Source organism: Protopterus annectens, chromosome 8.part0 (genome assembly GCF_019279795.1).
Source record: "Protopterus annectens isolate FY-2018-M chromosome 8.part0, PAN1.0, whole genome shotgun sequence".
NCBI classification, from domain to species: domain Eukaryota; kingdom Metazoa; phylum Chordata; order Ceratodontiformes; family Protopteridae; genus Protopterus; species Protopterus annectens.
Window position 1 is genome coordinate 151,886,402 of NC_056741.1, and position 12,159 is coordinate 151,898,560.

Below are 12,159 nucleotides of genomic sequence, written 5' to 3' on the forward strand. Positions count from 1 at the left end.
GATGAAGTCTTTGTGACAATAGCTTACCAAACAATAAATGTATGTTTTTGTCTTTTGCTTATTACTGCCTAATTAAAAACCACATCCTAGCTCAGGAGCAGGTTTTCTACCTACGCTGCCAACTTGGGGTTGACTATAGACCCAAATAAAGGAATTTTACATTGGCGGTATAGGTGTTCCTTGGGTGTAGATGGGTGACTGGGGAAGTCATATATCTGACTTATGCATCTCTGCCGGAGATGTGGGACCTAGCAAATATATTAGCTCCCTGGGAAGTGTGACATTTCTGGATTATTACACTTGTATGAACAAGAAACATTAACATGCAGCATTCTGCACAATGAACCCTGAAACGCTATCTGGGGCACACATGGGAGGAGGAGCAATGGAGTTAAAACAGACAGTGTCCTCCACACTTATGAAAACCACAATATCTTCCAAGAAAAGGAAACCAGTTGCTTACATTTTACAGTAGTTTGTAAGCCAGGAAAAATTACAGAAATCATCTGAGCTTTTTGAAATATCACATGAAAAATATTTCATAGCTTATGTAGTCTGTAAATTGTCTCATGTCAAAAAGATCTACTTATTTAAAGTTATAGCTTCACCTTGTTTCTATTTTAAAATTGCTGCCACGTCTTTTACACTGTATAATGAATAAATATTTATGGCTGAAAGCTGATCTTCTGAAGACAAGGTTAGGTTTGATCAAGTTGTTTCTAGAATAGCTAGAAAAGCATTTGTAACAGCTTATCTGATGCAAAGGGGATATCAGGATGTTTCAGAGAAGCAACTGTACCACTGATGTGCACTGCTTCAATCAATTATATATACAGTACATATATCTGAGCTGCTGTAATTAAATATTTAGTATAACAAGAGAAAGTTCAAATGTTTCAAAGAAAACTGTGGTTACAAAGTTAACCTTAACAGATAGGTTAATGAAGCTGTCACTGCGCTCAATGTCATACAAACATCCTGAGGTGCGATCAATGTATGACCTTCAAGGCACTGTCAAGCCCAGTTGAGTTTAAAACACAGAGTGCAACATATAGTCCATGAATAAACAGAAAGCTGAGTAAAACACTACTAAAACTAAATATAAACTACAAGAAAAAGTGGGATTGGCCTATCTCACAGAGTCTGCCTAAGTTATGGAACAAAATGTTACTCCTAGTTATACAAAACACATATCTGTCTACTTTTAAGAAATTAGTGCAAGATGATATGGAGATAAGAAATAAGGACATTGGGTTATGCAATTCAAGATTATAGTGTCTGCATAAACTGTATACTTGACATTTAGACCTATGAACTTAAGTTCCTATGACCATCAGCATTATAGTTGCTTTGGTTACTTTCTCCATCTTTCTGTAGAAGCTCATAAATCATCAGAAGCAGTTCAGAAAAGTAACTCAGGGTTACAATTACTGGCAAATTATAAACAGATGATTATACACGAAAAAGAAGGGAACTTTGAACAAAATGCATGATACTATTGTATAGTCTAATGTAGCTCATTTACATCAATGTTTAGGCATAGCTGGTTAAAATCCAAGCTTCTTATTATTTATATTGTGTTTAATATTCGTCAATAAAATAAAAATTTAGATATGGGAGTACTTTTTAGTGTTCAACAACTGTCAACATGTTATACTACCTTTCCTGTGAAGGGGATTCCTGTTTTATAATTATCTTGGACGTCCTCAAAAGTCACTTTTGATATTTGGGTTGAAATTGAGATCTTTCCCGAGGCTGTCAGTTCCTGATCTACAAAGCAAAAACAATACAAATATTATACATGCAGAACATTTCCTTTGTTACTACAGATCAGAAAAGACTGATCAGCCTTAACAACTGAGTGAGATGCTTCTGACTGACTGCGAGAATGAGTATTTCAGTTTACATCATCTTTTGCATAGCATATGATATAACTTAATATACACAACATATAATAACATATCCTAAAATAATACAAGGCCTTCTCTGTATTTCTGCTTGGTTGTTTGTTTCCCAAATGCTGGAAAGTACATGGTTATACATTCTTAGAATCAAAGAGTTGAAAGCCTCAGCATAGTGCTACAGTTTCACAGGATAATCATAACATCTGAGCTACAACTGTTTGACTATCCTGAAATACTTTATATACTTCCATCCTTCATTCTAGTTAAAGTTAAAGCCTGCTGCTGGTATTGTGCAGTACAGATAAAGCACAAGAGGGCACAAAGAAAGGATTTCTTTCTCTGGCTACTATAATGAGCCAGTAGGAACCTCATATACCTCTATAATAGTTTTATGTATTCACAAGAACATCTTCAGATCATATGGAAAATCAGGCCAAAGCAGACTTCCAGGATGGCACACTGATCAACACCTTAATTTCGGTTTTCAAAGTATGAAAACAGAAACTGAGAAAAGGGATAGAGTGGAATTAATAGTTTTGGTAAAATTCAGTTACTGTCAGGTTGCCAGCAAAGAAGAAATTTAGAGAACCTGAAGAAAATCAACCAGATAAAGTAAAGAGAAAACACTGGCTGGGAAGAATCCTGCAGTTGTTCAGCAAACAGCAGTTCACTCACCAGCTATGGTACAAGAGATGGCTTACAGTAATTCAAAGAAAAAATACATCATATGTATTCAAAAGTGATTCAGATAAATTAAATTTTGAAGTCATATATCAACTCAAATATCAAAAGGCTGGAAAAAAGTAAAAGAAGCTTCAACTAGCTGTTCGGGTGAACTGCAAGAGGCTGAAATGAAGAAAAGGCTGTTTGAGTATGAGACCTTTCAATATTATCTGTTTTAAAAATTAGTAGCGTTAGAAGAAAAGAGTGCAGTGAAAATGTGAGATTTTCTGCAGTACCAGAGAAACTGAAGGAAAGACTGTATTAAGAAATAAGCAAATAGACTGGTGTTCCACATCAAGATTTGTTAAATGAAAGGGTTTGTTGACTCTATGCTCCAAACCTGACCATCAGAATTCTGCCAAGACGTATATTAATAAAGATCTAATCATACCAGCAGAAACATGCTGACAAAACAGTGGCAGAAAGGCTAAGTACTACAAATTGGTGACAGCAGACTGCTTGTGAAAAATGATTATTCATAGTACACCAGACAGAAGAGAAGCAAACTAGTTCCAGCAATCATGGAATATGGAGAGGCAGGGATGAGATTCAAGCTGCTGTATCAAGCTCTCTCCACAATGTTTTTCCTGGTGGATAAAACAGGCTTCATATGCAAAACCCCTTTCAAGATAAGCTTAACTTGGGAATGCCTTGATAGACGGGATCCAAGTGAGACATGTTGAAATGGATGACAAATGAACCTAGAAAGGCCGCTGGATAGTAACTCACACAAATATTGAAGAACCAGAGATACAGTAGCCCTGAATGTGTTCTGGTTATCTTGCTGGCAATAATTAGAAAACCTTTTGCATCTGCTAATATATGATTTTCTAGTAGCAGGTTTTTGCATGCACTCAGGAAAAAAGGTGCCTAAAAAGTATTAAAACCCTATCATTTAGGCAGGTGAAGTTATTTATTTGACATTTGTTGACCGGGTTAGTCTGTCTGAGCTTGTGCCCTTTTTCACAGAGGCCCGGGGAGAAAAGCGCCACAATAACAAATAAAACACGTAGAACAAAACTTTACAGCTCAATATTTGCAAGTAAAGATTTCACAGTGCAGGTTTTGTAAGTGAAGAATTAAACAGTAGTAAAGTAGAATAAAAATAAAATTTATAGAATAAAAAGTATTATATATAGTATAAAACAGAGAGTCTAGCTAAGGACCAAGTATAAGAACTTAGTTTTATGAGGCATAATATATATCAAGGTGTAAGTATTGAGGTCGTTAGTAGGAGCAAAGTGGTAGGGATGTACAAGAAATGTAGTTAATGGTGTTGTATTAGAGTCGTGGTGGCTAGTTTGGCATGGTAAAGTCATAGGGCAGAAAAGAGGGAAAGGTAAATAGAGAAAGGCGATTAGTATAGTATTATGGGGGGCGAAGAGTATGTGGAGTAGGAGTGGTAGAAAATTGTAAGAGAGTGGCAGTTAGGCTAGCATAATTGTGGGAAAGGAGGCGGTAGTAAGGAAGATGGGGGAGGGGGAAAGGATAGAAGAGGAGGGGGAGTGGAGATGATTTGAAGTGGGGTGATTGCAGTGACATTTCCAGGTACTTTGGACATAATTTCTGAGAGCTGTCATAAATGCTTGTGCATGGGTGATATTTCTGAGAGGCATGGTATACTTATTCCATGCTAGTGCAGGAAGATAGCTAAAGAGGTTTTGCCCTAGTGACTTTTTATGTTAATGAATCTGTAAGAGAGATTAATGAGCTTCTGAGGGAATGTGGTGGGTTGGAGAGGGAGACGAGACAGGAAAAGCTAGGGCAGGAGGATGGCTTGGTTAGGATAGTGTGGATGAAGAGAAGTTGAGTAAATAAGAGTTGGTTAGGGAATTCTAACCAGCTGAGCGTTTGGTGATCAAGACAATGGTGTGATTTTGGTGGTAAGTTAGCTACAAATCTAGCTACTTTGTTATATGTGGTTTTAAGTTTGGATAGAAGAGAGGACTGTAAGTTAGTCAAGATTTGAGAAGAATAGAAGAGGTTAGGGAGCATATAAGCCTGGGTAAGACAGATTCTGGAGCTTGGAGTGAGGAACCTTTGATTTCTATAGAGTAGGCTGAGTTTTTCATGCGTTTTCTTTATACAGTGGTGAATATGGAGGTCAAATTTAAGTTGGTTATCAATGATTACTCCAAGAAGCTTTGTATGCGGTACAGTAGAGATAATGGTGTTGTCAAGAGAAGAGATGGTAAAAGAAGACTTAAGATGGTTGAGAGATTAAGGTAGGGATAGGAGGGGTTTTGTCTTTTTAGGGTTGAGTTGGTTGTTAGTGAGCCAGGTTTCAGTGATGTTAAAAGAAGTCTAAATTAGGGTTAGCAGGTCAGAGGGTTTGTCTGCAATAGTGATGATGGTGGAGTCAATAGCTTACTGTATGGGGGATGACTATGGGCATGATGTATGGAGTTCGTTGGTAAAAATGTTGAACAGACAGAGGCCTAAAATTGAGCCTTGTGGGATGCCCATTTTTATGGGGAGAAAGGGAGATAGGTCAGTAAGCCATTTAATAGATTTCTCAGTAATAGAAAGGTAGCTGTTGAACCAGGAGATAGTTGTGGGGGAGAGGTTAAGCGGGGCAAGTTTGGAGAGGAAGATGGGGTAGGAAACATTGTCAAAGACTTTGGAGAGGTCTAAGAAGAGGCAGAATAAGAAGTTATGTCTTACCATAATGTTCCATGTTAGTTGTCTTCTTCTCGCCTTCTTTCTTGCTGGATGGGATCGGAGCCGATCCTCGGCTCTGACTCGGCCTATACTATAGCTCGAGAGCTATTTTTACCGGCTCGAGGCAGTCCTATATCCCACAATACCATGCGCTAACTCCCCAGATCTCGTTTGGAAGCTAAGACATAGTATAAACAACAATCTTATAATAAAAATATTATAATCCTCTTTATTAGAAGATTACCTGCTAGTAACACTAAGGATACCAGGAAAAGACGCAACATGTTGTGTCTCCAAAAAGGAAGGACTTAATCTCGAGTCTGTCCAGGCTAGGGGGCAGGCGGGAGGGACGCAAGAAAGAAGGCAAGAAGAAGACAACTAACATGGAACGTTATGGTAAGACATAACTTCTTAATGTTAAGTTGTCATTCTCGCCTTCATTCTTGCTGGATGGGAAAGCGTCCCTAGCACCTTAGTCCTGGGTGGCTCAACGAAACAGACTCCTGAGTACAGTGAAACCAAAATCAGCTCTATTTCTGGAGGCTAAGTCAAGCTTGTAATGAGCAATAAAAGTATGTTTGGAAGCCCATGTAGCAGCTGCACAAATGGCATCTAGTGGTAACCTTGCTTGAAACGCTGTTGAAGTTGATAGAGCCCTGGTTGAATGAGCCTTAGGCCTAGAGGGGAGTTGCTTGTGTCTCAACTCATAGACCAAGGTAATACTAGATGTCAGCCATCTGGAGAGGGTAACTTTCGAAACTGGAAGCCCTTTCTTACCTGCCACATAACAGAGAAAGAGCTGATCTGACTTTCTGAATTGTTTTGTCCTGTCTAGGTTATAGCGTAATTGGCGATGAACATCTAATGAATGTAATTTTTGTTCAGCTCTGTTGGTATAATCTGGGAAAAAGACAGGTAAGTCAATAGAATGATTCAAATTTGCTTCTGATAGCACTTTTGGAAGAAAAGAAGGGTTTGTTCTGAGAGTTACCCTGTCTTTATGAAAAACCAAATAAGGAGGATGGACAGACAAGGCTTGGAGTTCCGAGACCCTTCTGGCGGATGTTATAGCTACTAAAAGCAGCGTTTTCCAAGAAAGTAGTTTGAGGGAACAAGAAGCTGCAGGTTCAAAAGGGGGCAGAATTAGTGAAGTTAGAACTAAATTCAAGTCCCATTGTGGAGGTGGCTCTTTTACTGGAGGTCTGAGCAAAAGGATACCCTTGAGGAAGGCTTTACAGAGTTTGTGGGACATAATATTTGCTTCTAAGAGTCCAACATGAAAATTAGCAATGGCCGCTAATTGTACTCTGATAGTGGCCGATAATGATCCAGAATAAAAAAGTTCCGCCAGAAAATCCAGGACCTCATGAATGGGTGCATGAAAGGGATCTAAAGACCTGTTTTGTGCCCAAAATGAAAAACGCTTCCATTTACTAGCATAAGTCTTCCTAGTATTGGACTTATGGGAGGCCAGAATGATATCACGAACAGGAGGAGAAATAAGGGGAAGCCTGGCTATGGCTGGAAGTGGAGCAACCAAGCTGTGAGGTTGATGGAACGTAGAGACTGATGCAGCTTGCCCGTGAGGTGGGTCAATAGATCCGGAAGGGGTTCCAGATGCCAAGGCTGTTCCAGTAGATATTTGTGCAGGAACGGGAACCAAACTTGCCGAGGCCAAAATGGGGCAATGAGGATCATTTTGGATCTCAACGCAATTGCTTTCTGAATTAATTGCGGAATCAACGGAAAGGGAGGAAAAGCATAAAGAAGACCCCAGGGCCAAACGTGAACAAGAGCGTCTCTGAGGAGTTGGCCTGGCAGAGGAAAAAGTGTGAAGAAGTCGAGGCACTTGCTGTTTTGGGGAGTTGCGAAAAGGTCGCAGCAAGGCTGGCCCCACTTCTGAAAGATTCCGTCTGCTACCGCTTGATTTAGAGACCACTCGTGAGGCATGAAGATAGTCCTGCTCAACCTGTCTGCTATGACGTTGGACCTCCCGGGGATGTGCGTTGCTATCAGAAACCGTTGAGATGAAATCGCCCATTGCCAAAGTCTGAGTGCTTCTCGACAGAGGGGATAGGACTTTGTTCCGCCCTGCTTGTTTATATACCACACCACAGACATATTGTCCATCTGAATTGCTATAGTCCCTTGGGGAAGAGAGCTCTGAAGGGCTTGCAACGTCAAAAGCACCGCCCTCATCCCCAGAACATTTATGTGCAGGTGGCATTCTGATTGTTGCCAAATGCCCTGGACCATCCTGCCCTGATAATGCCCCCCCACCCGATCAGGGAGGCGTCTGTTGTGACAGTGGCAACTGGAAGGGGGAGAACAAAGGGTCTGCCCTGAAAAAGCTGAGGGGAAACCATCCACCAGGAGAGATGTTTCTTGCAAGATGGGGTTATCCAAATGTTGTGGGTCATTGGTAGCTGTTGAAAAGACCACTGAGAAAAGAGCATCCACTGAAAAAGTCTCATGTGGAAGCGAGCTAATGGAAGTAGAAGAATTGCCGCCGCCATGAGGCCCAACACTTTCAACACTCGGTTGACCTGGACTTTGTTGGCTGAAAGAGGGTCTGAACATCCTGCCTGATGTCTGCCACTCTCTGCGGTGGTAGTGTTGCAGACATTTCTGTGGTGTTTAACATGGAGCCTATAAAGTTGATACATTGACAAGGCAACAAGGAGAACTTTGCAAAATTTATAGAAATACCCAGACTGTTGCAAAGCTGAATAGTGTAATCCCTGGCCATTATGAGATCCTGTTTGGTGGTAGCAGAAATGAGCCAGTCGTCTAAGTAAGGAAACACCTGGAATCCTTTCTGTCTCAGGTGAGCTGTGACCACTGCCAGACATTTGGTGAACACCCGGGGGGCTGTGTTGAGACCAAAGGGCAGGGCTCTGAATTGAAAATGACTGACTCCCAGCCGGAAGCGGAGAAACCTCCTGGAGCGTCTGTGTATCTTTATGTGATAGTACGCATCCTGGAGGTCTAACGAGCACATCCAGTTGTCTCTGCTCAAAAAGGGTAGAATGGACTGCAGTGTTACCATCCAAAATTTTGTCTTTAACACAGATTTGTTTAACCTGCTGAGATCCAAAATAGGTCTCCAGTTTCCTGTCTTTTTTGGTACTAAAAAGAACCTGGAGTAAATTCCGGACCCTAGCTGATCTGCTGGGACTGCCTGGATGACTCTTTTTGCTAATAGCTTTTCTATTTCTAGCTGAGCTTGACCCCTTTGTGCGGGTGGTACATCTGGTAGGGGTCTTAGCGGTTGTACCAGGGGGGGGTGGTAAAGGGGATTTTGTAACCCTCGGATATGATCTTCTGTACCCATGTGTCTCGGGAGAGGGATTGCCAGGCTTCCGGGTACAGAGATAATCTTCCCCCGACTGCCTCCGGACAGTCGGGCAGCTTCTCAGGGATGCTGAAAGGGTTGATCAGGAAAGATTCCCTAGAACCCTGATTCTGAGGACCCCTCTGCCCCTAGGGCGGTGCCTCTGCCTCTAGGGGAAAATCACCACGTGTGGCAGGTCACACTCCTGGGGTTTTCTTCCCTCCCTTCTGTCCCTTAGGATAAGGTCTAGAAGGGGTGGAAAAGCGGACTCCCACGGCAGAGAGAGTCTTACCATCTTACTCACATCTGGTAAGGGTATTCTTCACCTGAGGTCTGAACAATTCCGAACCATCAAACGGGGTGTTAGTGAAGGACACCTTGAAGGGATCTGCAAAGTTACAGAGCCGCATCCAAGCGTGACGTCTTAACGCAACGCCTGTCCCAGCGGCTCTGCTCGCTCCATCGGCCGCATAAGAAATTAGCCGCATGGAGGAGTTGACGATGGAGTTCAGGGTAGCCAGATGAGAGTTTATTTTGTCCTTAAACCCCGCAGCAGAAGGATCCTGTACCGTTTCACTCAGCTCTTTGAGCAAGTCTCTTTGAAGGCGGGTGAAATGACACAAATAGTTCAGCGATCGCATGGAAAAAGTCGCTGAAGCAAAGGTCCGCTTGCCGTACCTGTCCATGGTCCTGGACTCTTTGTTAGGAGGATGAACAGATACAGAAGGATCAGCCAACTCCTTCTTAGTGGCTGCTGCTACCACCATAGCATCAACTGACACCCTTGGTAAGAAAGGATTTATCATCTGGTGCAGAAATAAATTTAGAAGGCCTCCTAGGGATAGGTTCCATTGAATCAGGAGCTGCCCACGCCTTTCTAGCCACTACCTCCATTAGTGGGTCGAAAGGGGGAGACACCCAGGAGGTGGAAGGGCGAGATCCAAAAGCGTCAAGGTAAACTGACTCATCCTCGGAAGGTTTGAGAGTGGACCAATTTCCCCTCTGTCTAAGGTTTTCCAGGATGTCTGAAAAGGAGACATCCTCAGAGGGGGATCTGGGGGAACCTTCCGACTCATCCAAGTCAGTGTCTGATGTGACAGACTCGGGGGAGTCTATGTGCTTCCTCTTGCACTTCCTTTTCCTAGGGGGTTCCCCTGAAACTTCAGGGGAGCCCTCTGAGACACCCAAAGTGGGTACCCCATGCTTTGGATCTCTGCTGACAGGTGCAAGAGAATGGCCAGAGACTGTAACAGGCACTATGGAGGAAGGAGCCGCAGAATTTAACCTTGGGGTGGACACTGGGTCCAGCACACTCCTCATCACCTCGAAGGCACCCCTATCAGACACCAGAGACTGGAACCTCCCCGAGCCGACAGAGAAGGCTCAGAGAATGATGTCAGGGCCGAACTAACCAGAGCCGAAGCTCTGAGGGGAGAGCGGGTCGACAAGGGTCCGATGCCACTATGGAGTCCCTCCACGGACAGAACCAATGAAGGGGTCGGAGGAGGATGTGTGATGAGTCGGAGGAGGGATAGATAATTGTAATGAAGGAGCCACAGTCTGGTGAGATGGGCTTTGGAGCATCTGGGCCAGTGCGTGAGATTTTCTGAGTCTACTGACCACCCTCTCAATGTCATGGTCCGAAAGCCTAGACGACCTTGATGAATGAGTCCTATGACTAGAGAGGGATCTCGGGCCAATCTAACAGACTCTAGGGAGGGGGACCTCGATGATGGTTTCGGTGGAAACCACTTTGCTCAGCCGGAACCAAGGTGGAGCCATCTCCATAGCCCTCGACTCAGAAGCTGGAGCCGAGGGTTTTGACTTCCCAAACCAGACTTGGACGGAGAGTCATCAGGCTTCAACAAGCCCCTTAAAATTAGCTTGTCTCCTGCAGGACTCTTGAACTAAATCCATGACAAACGGAACAAGAGTCCTGCAGGTGTAAAGACCGTCTGTCAGAGACATTTTCTGACAGCACGAGTCACACTTCTTGTATCCCGAGACCTTAGGGTCTTTGGACATAGTCCTGACCACTAAGAGAAAAAACACAGTCAGCCCACACACACACACACACACACACAATTTAAAACTAAAAATTAAAAATAGTTGAGGGGACTGACTAAACCCACACACACAGATAGGAAGGGGTGGGGAACTGAGGTAAAGCCCGTAGGCCCAAGATAAAAAATTAAGTAAGGGAGTGAAAAAGGAGTTACAAGAGAAGAGATTCAGAAAAGGATCTAAAAAAAGATAGCTACTGAGAAAAAACTACTGAAAAACTAGTTTGATTAAGTAAAAAACTCCATACTGACCTGAGCCGGTAAAATAGACAACCTCAGATCTGGGGAGTTAGCGCATGGTATTGTGGGATATAAGACTGCCTCGAGCCGGTAAAAATAGCTCTCAAGCTATAGTATAGGCCGAGTTGGAGCCGAGGATCGACTCCCAACTCATCCAGCAAGAATGAAGGCGAGAATGACAACTTAACATCATTAGTTTATTATTGTCGCTGGCTAGGGATATGGAATTGGTAAAGGAAATGAGAGCTGGAGTGGTGCTGTGGTGGGGGTAGAAACCATGCTGGGTAAGGGTGATGAAGATTGATTGAGTGAGACAGGACAGGATTTCTTTATGGATACAGTCCTGAAGAATTTTGGAGAGAGGGTGAGTGTAGAAATAGGGAGACAGTTGAAGAGTTCATCTGAGTTTCTGCCTTTGTGAATTGGTATGGTGTAGAATTTCTTCCAAAGAGTTTGGATGTATCAAAACACCCCTGATCTTGTGTGAGAAGATCCACTCTATGAGGAAATTTGTGGTAATTTCCACTGGCCAATTCCAGAAGAAGAGAGAATCACTGTTGACTGGGCTAGATGTGAGTCCTATAATGATCTTTGGAGAGTCCTTCTGAATCTTCAGAATTAGTCTGGATGTTAGTGGAAAGAGTGGGAAAGCATCCAAGGAAAGGCGAAGGTATCTGTCTTCCAGGCCTTCTTGCAAGTAGTCCAGGAAGAGAAATCTGGCCAACTGATTGTTCTGAGATGAAGCAAAAAGATCTATCTGAAGAGTTCCCCACAGGTGAATCAGATATTGGAAGATCCTCTTATTTGGTTTCCATTAGTAAAGTTCTGCTCAACTTGTCTGACACACATTTCTGCTCTGATTGGATGTAAGAAGTCTGTAGAATGAGACTGGGCTGAAAATCTATATCCCATGCTAACATGTCCTGTATGCAAAGAGCACAAATTCTGTTTCCCCGTTGTTTGTTTATTTACCACATTAGTGTGGTATTGTCTGTGTGCATTTGTTATGGTCCTGGAGATTACAAGTGACTGAGAGTTGAAAGAGCTAACATCTATTATGTTTACGTGCTTCAGTCTGCCTTTTGAATTCCAAAGACACTGCACTTTTATTCTCTTTTTTACATTGCTCTCCAAGCAAAGTTTGAAGTTTCTGTAGTGACTGACTGTGCTGGAGCTGGAGTGGAGAATGGGAGACCTTGATTTAGACAGATATGTTGTCTCCACCACACAATTT

General features: G+C 42.8%; 1 protein-coding gene across 1 annotated transcript in view; it reads right to left on the reverse strand.

The window, feature by feature from the left end:
* LOC122808680 (alpha-2-macroglobulin-like) overlaps window positions 1–12,159 on the reverse strand; it is a 2,380,392-nt gene that overhangs the window by 1,387,632 nt on the left and 980,601 nt on the right. Inside the window, exon 10 of the mRNA XM_044079659.1 lies at window positions 1,661–1,770. Within this exon, the coding sequence (XP_043935594.1) occupies window positions 1,661–1,770 (110 nt within the window). The remainder of the gene's footprint in view (window positions 1–1,660; window positions 1,771–12,159) is intronic.